General features: G+C 53.8%; 2 protein-coding genes across 4 annotated transcripts in view; both read left to right on the top strand.

The window, feature by feature from the left end:
* Window positions 1-21,607, top strand: part of CBY1 (chibby family member 1, beta catenin antagonist) — a 628,117-nt gene that overhangs the window by 184,364 nt on the left and 422,146 nt on the right. The window lies entirely within an intron of this gene.
* On the top strand, window positions 6,809-20,933 carry MAFF (MAF bZIP transcription factor F). The gene is made up of 3 exons (XM_050806395.1): window positions 6,809-7,138; window positions 18,248-18,314; window positions 18,840-20,933. The coding sequence occupies exons 2-3, from the start codon at window positions 18,279-18,281 to the stop codon at window positions 19,296-19,298; spliced, it is 495 nt and encodes a 164-aa protein (XP_050662352.1). The 5' UTR covers window positions 6,809-7,138; window positions 18,248-18,278; the 3' UTR covers window positions 19,299-20,933.

The following is a 21,607-nucleotide window of genomic DNA, read 5'->3' as shown; positions in this document are numbered from 1 at the left end:
CAGTGAGGTGGATGGAGCAGCAGTGCCCCAGTGATGGTTTTATAGACTTGGCACAAAAGGACTCAGACCAGGGCTGGCACATCTCCAGGTATATTGAAGCTGATGGGGGTGGGGAGGGGGGAGGTTTTAGAGGGAAAATGATGGAGGGCTGGGGAAAAATGGAATATGTGCAGTACTGTTTCAGCTTCCTAAAATATCAGTTTGCAAACATAAAAATGTATTCTCTAAAATAGGCAAAGCACACGAACAAAAGAAGAAAAAACCCAACTGGTTAACAAGCAAACGGGAATGTGTTCAAGCTCATTCCTATTCACAGAAATGCAAATTTAAATACTATAACGTCATTTGCCTAGGAAATTAGCAGAGCTTAGACAATGAAAACTCCCAGTGCTGGTGAAGTGGAGAAAGGTTCATACTCACATGTGGGTGGGAAGGGCCCTTAGCAAATGGCTTCAGCCCACTTAGCCTCAGTTTCCTCATCTATAAAGTGGGGGTGATACAGATACTTCATAGAATTTTGTGAGATGACAGCTCTTAGGCACATAAATGTGATTCATAAACAATAATACACCTGTAGTCCCAGCTACTCAGGAGGCTGAGGCAGGAGAATGGCGGGAACCCAGGAGGTGGAGCTTGCAGTGAGCTGAGATCGCACCACTGCACTCCAGCCTGGACGACAGAGCAAGACTCCATCTCCAAAATAAAACAAAACAAAAAAATAATAACAGTAGGTGCTGGGGTTGTTTGGAATTTTTTTTTTTTTTTTTTTTTTTGAGACAGTCTTGCTCTGTTGCCCAGGCTGGAGTGCAGTGGCAAGATCTCAGCTCGCTGCAACCTCCGCCTCCTGGGTTCAAGCGACTCTCCTGCCTCAACCTCCTGAGTAGCTGGGGCAACAGGCGCCTGCCACCACACTGGGCTAATTGTTGTATTTTTAGTAGAAACGAGGGTTTCACCATGTTGGCCAGGCTGGTCTCGAACTCCTGGCCTCAAGTGATCTGCTTTGGCCTCCCAACATGCTGGGATCACAGGCGTGAGCCACTGTGCCCGGCCCGGTTGTTTGGGTTTACTCAAACCGTTTTTCTCTCTGCTGAACAATCACATCTCCAGTCCAGACTCAGGACCCTTGTATTTGCAGACAGTGGCCCTGGTCAGAGACTCCCTCCACCACACCCTGCCTGATTTGCCTTAGGATTGATAAAGTAGAGGGAAATGAAGAGGAAGAAGAGGGGGAGGAGGGCACAAGCGTCCTCTAGGATCCCACCCAGGGGTGCCCACGTGCAGAAATGGCATGTGTTCTAATTATGGTCAGACTCTGAAGTGGCCCACGTGAAATATCCACTCTCTCCATAAAAAACCCAGCAAGTCATTCTGGCGGGGGCAGCAGGAGAAAGCACAGCCCTCGAGTCAGACCAGCCTGAGTTCAAGTCCTTCTCTGCCAGGGACTAACTGTGCAATACTGGGCAAGGTTCCTCACCTGTCACGGTCTCGACTTCCTCATCTGCAACGTGGCCATGATAACACCTAAGTGCTAAGACGTGGAGAAGATTGAGGGCGACCTGATACACAGGAGCGCCACACCTGGTACCCAGGGCGTGCTCCCTGGGCATTCGGGGAACTGATCACTCTGTCCATTACCTCTGCTTTTGACACCAGGGACCGTTTCGTAGAAGACAACTTTTCCACAGATGGGGGATGGGGGGTGGGGGTGGAGAGTGTCCGGGAGTGTGCGTGGGGGATGGTTTCGGGATGAAACTGTTCCAGTGGCCGGGTGCGGTGGCTCTCGCCTGTAATCCTAGCACTTTGGGAGGCTGAGCGGGGCGGATCACCTGAGGTACGGAGTTTGAGACCAGCCTGGTCAACATGGCGAAACCCCGACTCTACTAAAAATACAAAAATTAGACAGGCATGGTGGTGCCTGCCTGTAATCCCAGCTACTCGGAGGAGGATGAGGCCTGAGAATCAGTTGAACCCAAGAGGCGGAGGTTGCAGTGAGCCAATATGGCGCCACTGCACTCCAGCCTGGGGGATAGAGCGAGACTCTCCAAAAAAAAAAAAAAAAAAAGGAAAAAGAAACTGTTCCACCTCAGGTCATCAGGCATACCAGGCAGTAGTTAAATTCTCATAAGGAGCGCACAACCTGGATCCCTCACACGGGCAGTTCACAATAGGGTTCGCGCTCCTAGCTGAGACTCTAATGCCACTGCTGATTCGACAGGAGGCGGAGCTCACGCTGCAATGCTCACTCAGCCCGCTGGTTCCTAACAGGCCACGAACAGACCGGCGCCGATCCTCGGCCTGCGGTGTGGGGACCCCTGCTCTAGAGGACTCCTGTCTCTAACTTGATATTATTGACCTGTTATTACATACTAAGCGCTGTGCCAGAGGCTTGTAAGTGCAAACACATTACCTTGTTTCACAGCCTAAGAGGAGGCACTATTAGTAAGCCCGGTTTATAGATGGTGGAGATGAGGTCAGCTGGTGAGGTGTGGGGCCAGGATCTGAACCCGACAGGCTGACTTGAGAGTCCCTACTTTCAAAAAACAATTTTTTAAAAAAATTTTTATTTATTTATTTATTTTGAGACAGAGTCTTGCTCTGTTGCCCAGGCTGGAGTGCAGTAGTGTGATCTTGGCTCACTGCAACCTCTGCCTCCCAGGTTCAAGCAATTATCCTGCCTCAGCCTCCTGAGTAGCTGGGATTATAGGCATGTGCCACAATGCCCGACTAAATTTTTTTTTGTGTGTGTGTGTGTAGAGACAGGGTTTTGCATGTTGGCCAGGCTGGTCTCAAACTCCTGACCTCAAGTGATCTGCCTGCCTTGGCGTCCCAAAGTGCTGGGATTACAGGTGTGAGCCACTGCACCTGGCCAAATTTTCTCTTCTTATAAAGACACCGATCAGGTTGGATTAGGGCCTACTGTAAATACTTTAATTTACTTACGCCTTTTACAACTTTGTCTCCAAATACAGTCACATTCTGAGATTTTTAGGCATTAGGACTTCAAAATATACATTTTAACATTATGAAATTCCACCCATAACGCTATCTATCTACATGTATTATTTTCAGAACCATGTCAGAGTAAATTGCAAACATGAGGCCCTTTACCTCTAAATACTCCAGTGGGCCAGGCGCAGTGGCTCACACCTGTAATCCCAGCTCTTCAGGAGGCCGAGGTGGGCGGATCACCATGAGACCAGCCTGGCCAACATGGTGAAACCCCGTCTCTAGAAAAATATAAAAATTAGCCGGGCATGATGGTGGGTGCCTGTAATCCCAGCTACTCAGGAGGCTGAGGCAGGAGAATCACTTGAACCTGGGAGGCAGAGGTTGCAGTGAGCCAAGGTCGTGCCATTGCATTCCAGCCTGGGTGAGACAGCAAGACTCCGTCTCAAATAAATAAATAAATAAATACTCCAGTGTATATTTCCTAAAATCAAGGACACATTCTCTTCTACGACCACAGGACAAGCACTGAAGTCAGGAAGTTGGGCATCGATACGATACTATTATCTCATCTGCGAACTCCATGGCAATTTGCCCCTCACTGGTGATATTAACTTTGATCACTTAGCGAAGGTTGTGTCTGCCAAATTTCTCCACTGCAGAGTTATGATTTTTCCTTCCATAATTAATTATCATCTTGTGGGGAAATAAGCTGAAACTATGTAAACACTTTCTCATCAAGCTTTCATATCCATTGGTGATTCTTGCTGCAACCCATGATTACTATGGTGGCTGCCTGATGGTCATTTTCTTTCTTTCTTTTTCCTTTCTCTTTTTTTTTTTTTTTTTTTTTCAATAGAGATAAGATTTCACCATATTGCCCAGGCTGGTCTCGAACTCCTGGGCTCAATGATCCTCCTGCCTCAGTCTCCCAAAGTGCTGAGATTACAGGTGTAAGCCACCATGCCTGGCCTGAGCCCCCACTTTTAAGTAGGACATTGCACTATGCCCCTTGATCTTGACCAGAAAGGGAGCTATGCCTATGGGAAGCAGTCCCTGCAGGGTGGATAGTGAGGCACTGACCCCTTATTCTGGCGGGCTGGGATGGGAGTAAAGGATATAGGCAGCATGGTGTCCAGAAGTGTTGTTCAGGTCCACTGGGAATTCACTCACTAGTTGAGCACCTACAATGTTCCAGGCGTGGCCCCAGCTCCTGAGAAACTAATAAAAAAGGGAGTAGATTGGGAGGCTGAGGCAGAAGGAAGGCTTGAGGCCAAGGGTTCAAGATCAACCTGTGCAATATGGTGAGACCCCCATCTCTGCAAAAAATAGAAAAATTATCCAGGCACAGTGATGCACACTCGTAGTCCCAACTACTCGGGAGGCTAAGGTGAGAGGATTGCTTGAGCCCAGAAGTTCAAGGCTGCAGTGAGCTATGATCATGCCACTGCACTCCAGCCTGGGCAACAGGGCAAGACCCTGTTTTGTTTTGTTTTTATTCTTAAATGGGGTGGGGAGTAGAGAAAATAGACCCCATTGTGCAGTTTCTAAAATTAAGAACTTTTGTACCCCAAAGGTTACAAAAGTTAACCTAGGTGGCTCTTTTAGCTATGCACATGGAGAGGAGTGAGCAATTGATTTTTTGAGTGCTAGACAGAGCTGCCTCAACATTTGGTCATCTGGGAAACTAGTGGGCCAATTTGCATACCAAACCCACGGCCTGTGGGAGGGAAGGGAAAGAAGTCATAGTGTCTGGTGGACCAAGGCACAGAGGCAGGAAAGCAAGACAAGGGCGCTGAAATAGAATTCGCTACATCAAGAAGAGCGGGGATCCTTGCTGGTGATCAGGGTGCCACACAGAGGTCTCCCCATTTGGAGAGGTCCTATGCCCTCCACAGTGGAGGAAGTACCATGATGTCGGCTTCACAGGAGAGACTGTGGGAGCGATGGAATTTCAGGCAGTGGGGACATCATGAGCAAAGGAAAGCGCCGGATGAACAGCAACACCCACCCCCTATGTGGCCTCTGAAGCCATCTCTTTTGGGTGGGGCTTCCCACCACGGCACACAGCCCTCATGTTTATGTGGCCCTCCTGCCCTGCGATGTACCCTGGGCCAGGAATCATTCAGACCTGGATTCCAATTCCAGTGCTGGTACTTCCTAGCCAAGTGAATTTAGAAAGTCACTTTCACCTCTCTGAGCCTCCAGTCATGTATTCCTTCAACATGTATTTACTGTGGGCCTACTACGTACCAAGCACTATTCCAGAGAGTGGGCAGGCAGTGTGAACAAGATAAGCCTGGCCAGGCGCAGTGGCTCACATCTGTAATCCCAGCACTTTGGGAGGCCAAGGTGGGTGGCCTGAGGTCAGGGGTTCAAGACCAGCCTGGCCAGGCATGGTGACGCACCTGTAGTCCAGCTAATGGGGGGCTGAAACACGAGAATTGCTTGAACCTGGGAGGCAGAGGTTGCACTAAGCCAAGATTATGCCACTGCACTCCAGCCTGGGCAACAGAGTGAGACTCTGTCTCAAAAAAAAAAAACAGAAAAACAGACAAGGCCTGCCTTTGTAAAACATACATTCTGGTTGGGGAAGACAGACAGACAATAACCAGCGCTCACATACATAAATGATGAAACACCCTACAGAAGTATTAAGGTAATATAAGAACAAATTTCAAGGCTGGGTGTAGTGGCTTGCACCTGTAATCCCATCATTTTGGGAGCCCAACATGGATGGATTGCCTGAGTTCAGGAGTTTGAGACCAGTCTGGGCAACATGGCAAAACCCTGTCTCTAAAAAAAAAAAAAAAAATACAGAAAAGAACCTGGCATGGTGGTGCGTGCACCTCAGCCTCCTAGTTACTTGGGAGGCTGAGGTGGGAGAATGGCTGGAGTCCGGGAGAAGGAGGTTGTGTCACTGCACTCCAGCCTGGGTGACAGGGTGAGACCCTGTCTCAAAAAAAGCAGTAATAATAAAAATAAAATTTCAGAGGTGAAGATTGCTTTAACCAGGGTGGTCAGGAAAGGTCTCTCTGAGGCAGTGACATCTGGGCTGACGTGAAAGATGAGAAAAAGCCAGGCAAGTGAACAGAAGGCGAGACAGCCAGTGCCAAAGGCCTGTTGCAGGAATGAGCTCGGTATGTTTGGGGGACAGAAAGAAGGGCACTGTGGCCGAAGAGCAGTGGATGGAGAGAAAGTGGCCAAAGGAGGTGTGTAAACAACCTGAGCTTTGTTTTGAGAAGAACATTGGCTGGTGTAGAAAGAAAGACTTTGGAGGCAAAGTATGGAGCCTATCTATCCAGAGGCTGCTGCCATTGTCCGGGTAAGCTGATGGTGCTGAGACCAGGTGCCATGACTGGAAGTGGTGAGAAGTGGTCCTATGCAGGAGACCTGGAGACACCACTAGCTTGAGTCCTGAGGTGGGAAGGAAGGGAGAGTGAGGGATGGAGCCAGGCTCCCAGGTTTTGGCTTGAGCAGCTGAGATGGGATGGCAGGGGAGTGGAGGTAGGGCTGACATCAGGAGCGGTCTTTGGGCCGAGTCCTCTGCAGTCCCCATCTGACACCCACTGGAGGTGCAGAGTGGACAGCTGGCTATGAGTCTGGAACTCAGAGAAGCTGTTCGCTCTGGAAATACACACCTGGGGCTCATGGTCATAGATGTCATTTAAAGCCACGGGACTGGATGAGATCATTAAGGCAGAAGGTGTAGGTCGAAAGAAGAGGGCCAGGACCACTGACTGCAAAATGAGCCAATGACACCTACACCCACGGGGCTCTCGCGACGTGTCGCGTGAACGCACCCAACGAGCACTGGAACCAGAGCGGCCCCGGGGGCGGGGCTACCAGGGGGCGGGGTCAGACGGGGGCGGGGCCGAGGGACCAGGATGCCGCTGCTGGCCGGAGGGCGGCCGGGACGGTGACGTCACCGCATGACTGGGTTTTTATGAATGAAAGGAATCCTGTGAGTGAGTAATTCCGGGAAGCTCGCCTTACAACTCCGCGCGGCCTCGGCCCCCTGCGCCGCCCTCCCCACAACAAAACTCAGCGCGGCGCTCCAGAGCGCCCGGTTCAGAGCGACCTGCGGCTCAGAGCGGAGGGGAGACAGACCAGAGCGCGGGCCGGACAGCGGCCGGGACAGCGGCGAGACGCGCGCGTGCGAGTGCGCCGGGCCAAGAGGGCCCAGAGGCGGGTGAGGAACGCGGGGCCAGGAGGGCGGTGCGCGGGACCCCGAGGCGGCAGGGTTTCCCGCCCCAGGACGCGCCTGGGGTGGGCGCCGGGGCCCGATCCGTCGGGGCTCCCGGGGCTCCATCGCCCGACGGCTCGGGGCGGGGAGAAGGGAGCGGCCGTCCCGGGGACGCCGAGGACGGGGCCGAGGCCAGCTCGGCGGAGTGGGGGTGGAGACGGGGCCCCTTCCCGGGGCGCGGGCGGGGAGGCGGCGGCGCCGGGGAGGAAGGGGCAGCGCAGGCTGGCGATCTCCGCGTCCGCCCGGCGGGGGCGGGGGCGCTGTGCTCCTACGTGACTTCGGTGGGAACAGGCCCTGGCCCGGCGCCGGCGGGCGGTGCGTGCGCGGTTTGTTTACGTCTGAGGGCGGGCGGTCGGGCGTGTGTTCCCTGGCGGGCGGCCTGGGTATCCTGCCCGGTGCGTGCGTGCGCGGTGTACCTCGGGGGGCGTGTGTCTGTTGTGCTGTGTGTGCGCGTGTGTGCTTGTGTGTGCGTGTCCGCGCGCGCGCTCCCTGGGGCCTGTACACCAGCGGTGTGTACCTCGGAGAGGGCGTGCCCTGGGCTGGCCACCGGAGTAAACGCGGAACAAGGACCCGAGCGAAGGAAGCGGACCCATGCGTCTTCACACGGGGTCTGGGAATTCTGGCCCGGGCCTCCCCAGTCCTACTTACCCAGGGCTGTCCGGTCCCCGCTCTCCCCGGAGTTTCCCAGGGCCTCTGCCACGTGACCCCAGTGTTTGTCCCCCGCCCAGAGCCGGTGCCCGCAGCCACAGGGTGGGGCAAGGTATCAAAGACCCCACCCAGCTAAGCTAGGAGCGAGGGGTGTGAGCCACCCCCGCTTGGCACCCTGGTGGATCTGGTAACAAAGTGAGTTGGAGCCCAGGTTCTTGTCCCCAGATTTTGGGGCTCCCTAGGGAGGGAAAACCCAACGTACTCTCCTTCTTCCCAGGGTTGCCCATCCCCTCAGTCCCGTGAGAACAGGAAGGGCCAGAAAACCTTGACTGCAAAGGTGCGGGGCAGGGAGAGGACCACAGGCTTTCTCGCTAGTCCGGGTTCTGGAGGCTGTACCTGCTAGGTCTTGGAGGATGGGGTGGAGCCGGTTTCCGCCCTCCTGGTAGTTTCAGTTCGCAAGTGGGACTAGTGAGACCAGACTGACCTACAGCTGGACTCCGGAAGCTAGCTGAGGCTCTGAGCCAGCCGGCAGACCCCGAGTCCTCACCCTGGGCCAGGCAGGGTCAGCAGGCAGTGGGGATAGGCCTCTGCACGAAGGGTTAACGAGCGAGGGGTGGGGCCTGACCTAGCCACCACCTACCCACTCACCCAATAGCCCTGCAGAAAGCACCTGTTTGTTGTAGCAGCCTGCAGGATGGGCTGGGGGCTAGAGATTCCTTGGTCTTAATCCACCTTCCCCCTCCACCCACCCACAGGCTAGGGAATCATGGGAGGGGAGCAATGGAACTTCCTAGTGTGAGGAACCAATGATCTTTTGACTTTGGATCTTTGAACCCTGGGTGAGCTCTGCTGCAGCAGCTGAGACCCTCAGTGTTCCCATCTGCCACTGGAACTAGGTAACAGCCAGGATGGCAGGATGGTGGGTAGAAGTGGGAAGCTCTGGAAGTCTCAGACTGCAGACAGCATATTTTCCAGGTGAATTGTGGAAGAGAAAGAGCCGACTGCCCCATGCCAGGAGCTGGGGGTACCCAAGAGTAGGTGGGGTTTGAGTCAGGGGGGTTGGGGCCAGGAGCACAGGAACCAGACAGGCCCACCCTCAAAGCTGGGCAGGAAACTTTCCAAAGTAGGGCCTGGGGTCAGGGGATGAGGGGAAGTGGCTGGTTGACTCAGTCCCAGATGAAAAGTTAGCATTGAGAGGTTTAACTTCCCATTGAATCACCCCTGGGCCCTGCATTGCCATTGGGCCCCTGCCCTGGACCAGATGCCAGGGATGAGATGAACAGACCAGATCCAGAGACTGACCTCTGGGAGCTTACAGCTGAGCAGTGGACACAGAGTTGAAGAAAGATCCACAGAAGTAAATGCAAAACACAGCTGAGATGGGTGATGTGAGGGAGAAGTCACTGTGGTTTGAAAGTACATAACAGCGCTCTGACTTAGCCAGGGCAATCAAGGAAGGCTTCCCTGGGGAGGTGACTAGTGCACTGAGTCTGATAGAGTGGTGGTTGTCTGCAAAGCCCTTGAAGGCAGGAACTGTGATTCACTTCAGGGTCTCCAGGGCCCAGCACAGAGCCTGGAACACAATGGGTGCTTCTCGGATGTTTGCTGATTGCATGAATGAGCCCTGGATCCCTGTCCTCGAAGAGCTCCACAACATATGCAGAAAAAGGCCTGGGAACCCCAGAGAAACAGGAAGCCAGGGCAGAGGCTGGAGGAATCTTGAAGCAGTCTCCCAAAAGCGAGCAGATCCTTCAGGGCTCAGGCAACTTCCTCCCTCACACACACTGGCATGCACTGCCCGCTTGTCCCTTTGGGAAACATTCAGGGATAGTAGAATTTGCTATCTGTTCATTCATTTGTTAGCATATGATCCTGGGAGAGAGTGGACAGGAACATGGTTGAGGCCTGAGGACCCTACTGTGTGGGCTTGCGGGGAGGCTGGCATTGCAGAGTTTTGAAATGGGCCAAGCACGGACAGGCTCGTGGGTTTGTGTCAGTAGTGATTCCTCTGACAGCTCTTGCGGGAGGATCAATGGTGGGGATTGGAGACAGACGGCAAGGCAAGAGGCTGGTGAGCAGGCAGCTGTGGTCATGGTCCAGATGAAAGAAGAAGTGGTCTGTGGCTGTGCAGGTGGAGAAGAGGGCTAGTCTGATAGTCTGATAGTTTGCGTCTCATGCCCCCACCTTCGGGAAGCCTTCACCACTTTCCTTTCCCTGCCTCCATTCTGCTGGTGGTCTTGGAGCTCTGAGCCAGAATCTGAAACTCTAAACTCGGAGATAGTCATTGTTGGAAGGTACCTTAGACTTGGAGGAGGTTTGGCGTATTGGGAAAACTGAGGCCCAGAGAGAGGGAGTGCTGTCCCTGAAGCCACACAGCGAGTGTGAGAGGGTGCCCGAACTAGGGCTGGAACCCCAGGCCGTTGCTTCTCTGTGGTGCTGGGTTCTCCCAGCCTTGCTCCCCTTCCAGCAGGGAGGCGGCTCCAGCAGAGCTGGCTGCCAAGACCTAGGAAAACACATTTTTTCCCTCTGTCCTCACAGAGCAAGCAAAATGGCTCAGCAGCCAGAGAGGAGCCCATGCCAGCGGGTGGGCCTTCTACAGGATGTCTCTGGAGTGGACTGCTGGGGCCAGGGAGGGGGATGTTGGAGGGTTGTGGCTGCTGACTGGACAAGGCAGCTGTCAGTCCCTCAAGAGTCACCTCTCTCCTTATGCCTCCAGAAGACGCCATGGACCTCCAGACCCTGGAGGTCAGCTCTGCTGGCTTCCAAGGGAAGAAGCCAGGGAGAGGCGGTGGTGGCCGGAATAGAAGAGAGAGGACCCCTGGGTTCCAGTCCACCACTGCTACCAAACAGTGGCTTGGTTGCCTCCGGTGCCTAACAGGGGATTGGATCAGCTACTATTTCTCAGGCCCAGGGTCCGCCAGCCTGGCAAAGGGAAAGGACCCAGGCCCCTTGGCAGCCCCTGGCCTGGGGTTGCCTGCGGAAAGCCTGAGGTTACCAGAAAGTTCCCCCTTCTTGTGACTTTCCCTCTGTGATTGCCTGACTTTGCTGAGCTAGGACATTCCTGGGCAAACGTGGGTGCCTCAGCTGACATCCAGGATACAGTTGAGGGGGCTGAGGCTGGGACAGGAGGGCATGGAGGAGTGGGGGAAGAGCAGGTTCAAAACCTTCCTAGCGCCTGAGGGTATTTACAAACACAGCCAGCTTCCACTATTAGCAAGGGTAGGGAATGGCTGATGGTTCCACCTCTCCGTTCCATCTCTCGGGCCTGGTCTGGAGGCACTGTTGAGGATTCTGAGGCTGTGTCCAAGCTCAGGAGAAAACAGTTCTGTGCTGAGAAAGACTCAGGGGCTGTGTCCTGCCTCACTGGGAACTGGTGCTGTGTGTGGTTAGTGATGTGTCTGTTGCTTGTGGATAGTGGGATGATGGCGAGATGAGGTGATCTTTCTTGCCTATGCCTCTTTTTTTTTTTTTAAGACGGAGTCTTGCTCTGTTGCCCAGGCTAGAGTCCAGTGGCTTGTTCTTGGCTCACTGAAACCACCTCCCAGACTCAAGCAATTCTCCTGCCTGAGCCTCTCAAGTAGCTGGGACTAGAGGTGTGCGCCACCACACCCAGCTAATTTTTGCATTTTTTTTTTTTTTAGTAGAGACAGGATTTCACCATGTTGGCCAGGCTGTTCTTGAACTCCTGGCCTCAGATGATCTGCCCACCTTGGCCTCCCAAAGTGCTGGGATTACAGGCGTGAGCCACCTTGCCTGGCTATCTTTTTTTTTTTTTTTGAGATGGAGTTTCACTCTGTCGCCCAGGATGGAGTGCAGTGGCACGATTTCAGCTCACTGCAACCTCCACCTCCGGGTTCACGCCATTCTCCTGCCTCAGCCTCCCGAGTAGCTGGGACTACAGGCGCCCACCACCATGCCTGGCTAATTTTTTTTTTTAAGAGGCGGGGTCTTGCTTTGTCACCCAGGGAGTGCAGTGGCAGGATCACAGCTCATTCCCGCCTTGAATTCCTGGGCTCAAGGGGTCCTCCTGCCTCAGCCTCCTAAGTAGCTGGGACCACAGGTGTGCACAACTGCACCTGGCTAATCTTTTTATTTTTTGGAGATGAAGTCTAGCCATCTTGCCCAGGTTGGTCTTGAACTCTCAGGCCTGAATCGTACCCCATGCTGGCTGTATGAGCCTGGACTACTGTATTGCCGTCTCTGGGCATTACCTCAGGATTGGGCGAACCAGGGAGATGACGGTGTGAAGGGACCAGGTTTCAGTCCTGGGCCTTTGCAGATATTCATTCACACCTGTTGTGTGACTTCAAGCAAGTGATGCCCGTCTCTGGGTCTCTACTTCCCCTTGGGTCAAGTGAGGAGGCAGGACCTGATGGCCTCGAACGGCCTTTCCTGCAGTTCCCTGTGTGACTGCCGCCAGCTGGGAGATGCTGAATCAGAGTGAAACCCCAGTGCTGGCTACAGGCCTGACCCCTCCTGGACAGACAGCAATTCTAACCTCCCAGGTGCTCACTGACCTCTACAGTGTATACCACTTGATTGCACCAAAACCCTGCGAGGCAGGTATTATTCTGATCCTTTAAATGGGAAAGTGGAGACCCAGAGAGATGGAGTGGCTCACCCCAGGTCACACAGCCTGAGAAAACAGAGATGGGACTTAAACCCAAGCTTGACTCCCAATCCAGTGCTCCTTTCCCTGTTTCCCACACCCCGCCTTTGGGCCCAAAGTCACGTGGATGGGATCTCCTCTGTTCTCTTCCCATTCTCCTAGCATCTGTACTGGCTCTGCCAACAGGCGCAAGGAAGCAGCTGGAGAGGAGGAAGAATTAGAGACAGGGCCAGGAGGTACTGAACGACGTTTCAGCTTGGAACTTGGTTTGGACACTGACTAGCTGGGTGATGGCGTCAGACACTCCGCCCATCCACCCTTCCCCAGTGCCTGCTCCCTGCCAGGTCTTGAGATGGGTGGCCTCAAGCACCCAGAGCTGATTCAGCCTCTCGCTGTCTGGTGGAGAGACAGCAAGGAAACACAACCCATTACACACAGGGGTAGGGGTGCCTAACAAGTCCTAAGGATCAGGGAGGGCTTCCTGGAGGAGGAGATGTCTACACCCAGGGCAAAAGGATGAGTAGGAGTCTGCCAATGTAGGGGGGAGTAAGGGGAGAGAGATGTCATGGGGTGGGAGGTGGCTCAGAGGCAAGAAAGTACGGGTGGGAGGAAGTGAAAGAAATTCTGTGTGGCTGGAGCAGAGTGGAGGTGGCAGTGGTGGGAAATGGGCGTGGGGCTGGACACACAGGGCCTGGGGTGCTGTGAGGGTAGGTCTGGACTCTGTCCTTAGGATAGTAGGGAACTATCTATCTATGGAACTATCTATGGAAGGTTTTTGTTTTGTTTTGTTTTGTTTTGTTTTGTTTTGAGACGGAGTATCACTCTGTCGCCCAGGCTAGAGTGCAGTGGCGCGATCTCGGCTCACTGCAAGCTCCACCTCCCGGGTTCACATTGTTCTCCTGCCTCAGCCTCCTGAGTAGCTGGGACTACAGGCGCCCACCACCACGCCCAGCTAACTTTTTTTGTATTTTTTCGTAGAGACAGGGTTTCACCGTGTTAGCCAGGATGGTCTCAATCTCCTGACCTCGTGATCTGCCCGCCTTGGTCTCCCAAAGTGCTGGGATTACAGGCATAAGCCACCCTGCCCAGCTGAACCATGGAAAGTTTTAATCTGGTTGGTGGCATGGTCAGATTCACGTGGTGCAAAGATTGTCCAGCTGCTGTGTGGGGATGAGCTGAGGGCAGCAGGGAGGCGTGCTGGACCTCCCCAGGTGTGTGTAGGGCAGTGAGTGTGACCACTTAAGAGGCCTGCATTGGGTCGGGCGCAGTGGCTCTCACCTATAATCCCAGCACTTCGGGAGGCTGAGGCAGGTGGATCACCTGAGGTTAGGAGTTCGAGACCAGCCTGACCAATATGGTGAAACCCTGTCTCTATTAAAAATACAAAAATTAGCTGGGCATGGTGGCAGGCGCCTGTAGTCTCAGCTATTCAGGAGGCTGAGGCAGAACGAATCTCTTGAACCCAGGAGGCGGGCGTTGCAGTGAGCTGAGATCCTGCCACTGCACTCCAGCCTAGGTGACAGAGCCAGACTCCATCTCAAAAAAAAAAAAAAAAAAGGCCTGCATTGAAGGGTAGGATCAGTGAGGTTGACATGTAAACATCTCCAGATAGTGTCTGAAAGGTCAGGTAGCCCACAGATCTCATACGACTTTTCCAGGTAGGATAGGAGTGCACAGAGGCCCCCAAGGAGAGCTAGGTGGGCAGCCAGTGCCTGCCTGAGCCCCCTAGGATTTGAAGTGCTAGGCAGGGAAACTGAGGCCAGAGCCCAGGCTAAGCCGGCATGTTCAGCAGTGGGGGCTGCAGCTCAGGGTTCACCCCATGAAGCCACTGGTCTTCACCATGGATCCACACAGGGGTCTAAAGCTGCCTGGGTCCTGACCTGGCACTCTGGGTCCACGCAGCTACCCCCAGCGCAACCTGTGTGACTCCTAAGACTCTCCTGCTTAAGGGCCACAGTGGCTGCCCCATCAGGGGATCTCTGCAAGCATCAACTTCCTTCTGTCCCACTCCTTCCTTCCCTCTGAGCGGTCAGACCCCCTGACTGTGTGGGCCAGGAGGGGCTGGGGAGTTTCCTGAGAAGCCCTGGACTGTCCCCACCTCGGCCTGAGTCACACTGAGAACTCAGCAAGGATTCCTTGAGCATCTATGAGGTACTAGGCGCTCTTCTAGGCACAAGGGAGGCCACGGTGAATGAGGTATAAAAGCTCTGCCCTCATGGAGCTGGCATTCTAATTGGAGGGCTGGGAGGGACAGACACTGAACAAATACCCACCATATATGTGAGTCATGATAATTACACATGAGAAAACCTGAAGTGGGGAAGGAACATGGGGAGTCTGTCTGTGTGTGTGTGTGTGTGTGTGCGTGCGTGTCTGTGTGTGTATCAGGGGTTGCAAATTCTAAATTGAGTGAACATGGGGTCTGAAGAGACCTGAGGAGGTGACAGAGCAAACTCTGTGGCTATCTAGGGAACAAAGATGCCAGCAGAGGCCATGAGCGGTGGCTCATGCCTATAATCCCAATACTTTGGGAGGCAGAGGCAGGAGGATCGCTTGAGCCCAGGAGTTCAAGACCAGCCTGGGCAACATGGTGAAACTCTGTCTGTACAAAAAGTACAAAAATTGGCCAGGCTTGGTGGCATGCACCTGTAGTTCCAGCTACTAGGGAGGCCGAGGTAGGAGGACCACTTGAGCCTGGGAGTTTGGGGTTACAATGAGTTTTGACCATGTCACTGCACTCCTGCCTATAACAGAGTGAGTGAGACCCTGTATAAAAAAAAAAAAAAAAAAAAAAAAAAAAAAAATGAAAACAAAAAAATGCCAGCAGAGGGACCAGCAAGTGTGAAGGTCCTGGAGAGGAGCATGCATCCTGTGTTGAGGAACAGCAGGTGTGGCTGAGGCAGGGGAAGCAAAGGGGAGCCAAGCAGGACTGAGGTCGGAGAGGGCATGCTGGGGAGCACTTTCTTTTCTTTTTTGAGATGGAGTCTCACTGTGTTGTCCAGGCTGGAATGCAAGTGGTGTGATCTCGGCTCACTGCAACCTCCACCTCCCGGGGTCAAGTGATTCTTCTGCCTCAGCCTCCTGAGTAGCTGGGACTATGGGCGCCCGTCACTACGCCTGGCTAATTTTTGTATTTTTAGTAGAGACGGGGTTTCACCATGTTGGCCAGGCTGGTCTCGATCTCCTGACCTTGTGATCCACCCACCTTGGCCTCCCCAAAATGCTGGGATTACAGGTGTGAGCCACTGCGCCCGGCCACTGGGGATCACCTTCTGCAGCACATTGTGGGCCACGGTGACGACTCTGGCTTTACTCCAGTGAGCCGTGGGAAGGTCCTGAGAGAGGCGTGACATGAGCTGACTTAACACAGCTACCTGTGTCACCCAGGGGGAAAGTGAGGCACAGAGAGAGTGGCTAACCTACCAGAACCCCACAACTAGTGAGCGAGACCACCCCCAAAAGGCCCCAGGTGTGTCTGGCACCAAGGTCCATGTAGTTTTCATTTCTCCACCTTGTCCCTGGGAGACACCTCGGTCCTGCCAGAATGTGTCAGAGGCTGAGCCGACCTGTGAGGTTAGCCCTGCAGACAGCTCAAGGAACCAGGGCTTGGACCTGGCCTGTTGCCCTCTGCTGTCCACCAAACTGGGTAATGCTCTTTCCGATATGGCATGTGTTTATAGGATGCTACAGCTCAGATCACAAAACATCTTCCTTTATTTTCTTTTTACTTTTTTTTTTTTTTTTGAGATAAAGTCTCGTTCTGTCACCCAGGCTGGAGTGCAGTGGCGCAGTCTCGGCTCACTGTAACCTCCACTTCCCATGTTCAAGCAATTCTCCTGCCTCAGCCTCTCGAATAGCTGGGACTACAGGCGTGCACCACCACACCTGGCTAATTTTTGTATTTTTGGTAGAGATGGAGTTTCGCCACGTTGGCCAGGCTGGTCTCAAACTCCTGAACTCAGGTGATCTGCCCGCCTCAGCCTCCTAAGTGCTGGGATTACAGGCTTGAGCCACTGCACCCAGCCTATCTTCCTTCATTTTCCTTGGCTTCTTATTACTGCCCCCTCCCCTTGGAGACAGATGAGAAAACTCACGTTCACAAGGAATGGCGGAGTAGATCCTATCAGCTAGGGACAGAGCAGACTGCTGCTTTATAGGGGCCTTTGGGAGTTGGTCCCCTTCTCCAGCCCAGAGCAATGACCACTGACCCTCCATGAGTTTTATTCACCTTTGTCTCCCCATTACCAACTACATGTTTGGCAAAGAGTAGCTGCTCAATAAATAGTTGTTGAAGGAGCATGCGGCTGTCAGGCGTGTGGGAGGGGGGATTAGGAGATGAGAGGCCCTCAGTGGTCTAGGGATGGCTGCCCCATCTGCCTAGGGCATGCTGAGTTAGTGTGGGGCAGTCCCCAGGCAGCTGGGAAAGCTTTTCCAAAACAGAGGTCTAGATGAAGGAGGCCTGGGGAGAGAGGGGACTGGCTGATATTGTATCTTATGGGGTGCCGGATGGGCTTTGTAAAAAGGCATTTACTGGCAGGGTGCGGTGGTTCAAGCCTGTAATCCCAGCACTTTGGGAGGCCAAGACGGGTGGATCATGAGGTCAGGAGATCAAGACCATCCTGGCTAACACGGTGAAACCCCGTCTCTACTAAAAAAATACAAAAAAACTAGCCGGGCGAGGTGGCGGGCGCCTGTAGTCCCAGCTACTTGGGAGGCTAAGGCAGGAGAATGGTGTAAACCCAGGAGGCGGAACTTGCAGTGAGCTGAGATCCGGCCACTGCACTCCAGCCTGGGCGACAGAGCGAGACTGTCTCAAAAAAAAAAAAAAAAAAAAAAAAAAAGGCATTTACTGGTGCACATATGCTGTGTGTACTTTTCTGAATGTAGGTTATACTTTAAGAAAAGTTCTGAAAAATCAGCTGAGTACGGTGGCTCACACTGTAATCCCAACACTTTGGGAGGCCAAGGTGGGTGTATCACCTGAGGTCAGTAGTTTAAAACCAGCCTGGCCAAATGGCAAAACCCCATCTCTACTAAAAATACAAAAAATTAGCTGGGCATGGTGACAGGCACCTGTAATCCCAGCTACTTGGGAGGCTGAGGCAGGAGAATCACTTGAACCCGGGAGGTGAGCCGAGATCGCACGACTGCATTCCTGCCTGGGCGACAGAGTAAGACTGTCTCAAAAAAAGAAAAAAAGTTCTGAAAAATCAAATCAAAGGCACATGTCCAAGCCCCATGTGGAAGAATGGTCAGGAGAGGGACATCTATTCATTTGGTGCACACTTACTGGGCCATCTACTATATACCAAGCACTTATTTAGGCATATTGATGCCATGGTGAGACAGGCAAGGCCTCTGCCTTCATGGGCTTCCGTTTTGGTGGAGGAGGAGTGGGAAGGAGAAACAAATCATAGATGAGGAACCAAGCACAAGAAATGCAGAAGAGGTGACTGTTACAAGGGTTAATAGGCAGGGTTATGTGATGTGACACAAAGAGGCGTTTAGCCGGAATGGTCAAAGATCTCTTGAGGCGGTGACATTGGGCAAACACCTAAATGATGAGGAGTCACCATGGGGAGCTAGAACAGTAAAGAGAACAGCATGTGCACAGCTCCCGAGGCTGGAAGGAGCCATTCAAGGAGGCCTGTGGAGCAATGTGGAGAGAGGAAGGTGGCAGGTATGAATCAGTTCTAAGATAGCAGAGGCCTTGAATGGCAAGGTAGTGAGTTTGGATGTTATTCTAAATGGGAAAACAAAAACAAAACAAGGTGACTTTGACCTCCTTTCTACCCTAGGTCTGCGGCCCAGAGGGCACCTTCTGCAAACATGTCTGTGGATCCCCTATCCAGCAAAGCTCTAAAGGTGAGGAGGCAGCCTCTGTTAACCCATGAAGCCCTCCCTCCCTGCCCATGTAGAGCCTCGTCATCCCAACTTCCCCTTCTTTCCTGGAATCCCCTGGGTGGCTCAGCAGGCACCAGGCCTTCATGATGCCCAAGGGAAGGGCCACAGCCACAGGCTGGGACCAGGAGGCCTGGGCTCTGGTCACGGGCTGCATGTCCCTGGGGTAGGTCACTTCCCTCTCCATCCTCCTTCCCCATCGAGTCAATGCCCCCTGGTGCATTCAAAGGTGCTTTCCGGGCTGGGTTTCTCTGGCTGAGTCCAGGGCTTGGCGCTAGATTAGAATTCAGGTTGAGCCCGGGGTGGCCTCCTTTTGTGTCCGGATCCTAGTTTGGCCTGGTTTCCCCTTCCCGGATTCCTGCTCCCCTTCAGGGTTTTGGATCAAGTCCAACCACCACCTCGGTGGCTAAGGCAGTGAAAGAGGAACACCGAGGTGTGGAGCGGGGCACCGTCCCCAGTCCCTGGGCCTCAGTTTCCCTATGCCCGCAGATCAAGCGAGAGCTGAGTGAGAACACGCCGCACCTGTCGGACGAGGCGCTGATGGGGCTGTCGGTGCGCGAGCTGAACCGGCACCTGCGCGGGCTCTCGGCCGAGGAGGTGACACGGCTCAAGCAGCGGCGCCGCACACTCAAAAACCGCGGCTACGCCGCCAGCTGCCGCGTGAAGCGCGTGTGCCAAAAGGAGGAGCTGCAGAAGCAGAAGTCGGAGCTGGAGCGCGAGGTGGACAAGCTGGCGCGCGAGAACGCCGCCATGCGCCTGGAGCTCGACGCGCTGCGCGGCAAGTGCGAGGCACTGCAGGGCTTCGCGCGCTCTGTGGCCGCAGCCCGCGGGCCCACCACGCTCGTGGCGCCAGCCAGCGTCATCACCATCGTCAAGTCCACCCCGGGCTCGGGGTCTGGCCCCGCCCCCGGAGCGGACCCCGCCCACGGCCCGGCCTCCTGCTCCTAGTGCCCGCCCCCGCCATGCCCCAGCCACACCCCTCCGGCTCCAGCTCCCTCCCCAAAGTGCCTGAGCGCCGCCTCTGTGCCCAGGCCCCATTTCTCTGCAGCACTGGCCCCTTGGTGCACACACACTCCCTCCATGGGCCCTGTCTTCCTCTTGCAGCCCCCAAAACTGGGACCGCATGGCCCTGGGAAGGGGAACTTTGGTAGGTTGGGGATGGGACAGAGGTCTGGATCTGGGATCGCCCTTGGCTGAAAGTTTAGCCTTTTTAGATTGAGAGATACAGAGCCGGCTCAGAGAACAGCTGTTGGGGGAGAAGAGGGCACCCCTCATCTTGGAAACTGCTCTGATTGTGCCAATATGTCCTCCAAACCCTCCCAGGATTCAGAGCTAGGTTTGGCTGGCTGTGACTTACAGGCCATCCTGCTGAGAAATTGCACTGAAGAGATGCCTCCACCTCTGGTTTAGGCCTGGGGGTGCCTGACCCTCCGAAACTAAGAGTGGGTAGGAAGACTAGTGAAACCCAGTTCACAGATGGGGAAACAGGCCCGAGGTCACATTTCACTTAGTGGTTGTGCTGGGACCAAAACCTGGGTTTCCTCACTGCTGCCCTAAGATTCATTCCAGCCATGGTTTTCAGGGGGACAGTGGACAGGGACTCAGAAAGGTGGTGGGAGGGCATCCCTGGCCTGGGAGACCGCTCGCTGCAAGGGAGGGGGAGAGAAGCAGAGGGAGAGAGAAGGTGACATGGATGGAAGAGTGGGAAGGAGCTGGCCTGGTTCAGCCCTAGGCTGTCCCTGCAGCCAGGGTGTCCAGGGGCTGGCCAGTCAGAGAAACGGGGCCATGGACTGCTGTGGCAAATAGGGAGACAAGGAGACAGACCCTGCAGTCCTACTGCAGCCTGGAGTGGGGTCCTAAGAAGAAGGGTACCACCTTGACCCCTGTCAGTGTCCACTGTGTGGTGGGGGCTGACCCCTGCCTTTGATTGTCATTCTCCTGGGAAGCCCAGCCTCAAGTCCCTCCCCCAACACTGTCCACACTGCCCCTCCCCACTGTTTATTTATTGCACGGATCTAAGTTATTCTCCCCAGCCAGAGCCTGAGCTCCTGTTCCCTGGGGAAAGTGGCGTATGGCCCTGAGCTGGACTTTATATTTTATATCTGCAAATAAATCACATTTTATCTTATATTTAGGGAAAGCCGGATAGCAACAACAAAAAATGTTTAAGCCAGGCACGGTGGCTCACACCTGTAATCCCAGCACTTTGGGAGGCCAAGGAGGGGGATCGCTTGAGTCCAAGAGTTTGAGACCAGCCTGGACAACATGGTGAAACCCCGTCTCTACAAAAAATACAAAAATTAGCCATGCTTGGTGGCTCATCATGCCTGTAGTCCCAGCTACTTGGGAGGCTGAGGCAGGAGGATCACTTAAGCCCAGAAGGCAGAGGCTGTAGTGAGTTGAGATCGCACCACTGCACTCCAGCCTGGGCAACACAGCAAAACCCTGTCTCAAAAAAAAAAAGTTTAAAAATATTGCCCGGCTCCTAGAATTTATTTATTTCCTGACTTACAGCAAGCGAGTTATCGCCTTCTGTATTTTGTAGACTTTCTAAATAAAGTCAAGTTCTTTTTCCACAGAGAATAAGTGTGTATCCTGGACTATCTTTGTTGGGGGAGGGGTGTCTAGAATGGGTTTCTGCTTTGAACCCCTGGGGCCTCTGGTGGTGGGGAGGGCTGGTGCACATCACCAGCTGTTGCACAGGGTATGAGGTGGGGTGGAGACGGCTACAGAGACCAGCGGTGCTGAAACTTCGATGCTTCCTTTTGGTTGCTTAGAGCACAGGAGCTCCTGGGGAAAACAAAGCCATGAACACAGTGAAATTTAGAGCTACATTCTGGCGGAGCATGGTGGCTCACACCTGTAATCCCAGCACTTTGGGAGGCTGAAGCAAGAGGATCATTTGAGACTAGGAGTCCAAGATGAACCCGGGCAACACAGTGAGACCCCATCTCTACAACAAATAAAAAATAATTAGCCACGTATGGTGGTACACGTGCCTATTGTTCCAGCTACTGGAGAGGCTGGGGTGGGAGGATCACTTGAGGCCAGGAGTTTGAGACCAGTCTGGGCAACATAGCAAGACCCCCATCTCTACAAGAAATTTAAAAATAAGAAAACAGGCTGGGCACGGTGGCTCACACCTATAATCCCAGCACTCTGGGAGGCCGAGGCGGGTGGATCATTTGAGGTTAGGAGTTCAAGACCAGCCTGACCAACATGGTGAAACCCCATCTCTACTAAACATACAAAAAAAA

Source organism: Macaca thibetana, chromosome 10, assembly GCF_024542745.1.
Source record: "Macaca thibetana thibetana isolate TM-01 chromosome 10, ASM2454274v1, whole genome shotgun sequence".
In the NCBI taxonomy this organism is placed as follows: Eukaryota; Metazoa; Chordata; class Mammalia; order Primates; family Cercopithecidae; genus Macaca; species Macaca thibetana.
The sequence above is the reverse complement of the archived record's forward strand: the minus strand, read 5'-3'. Positions and strand labels throughout refer to the sequence as shown.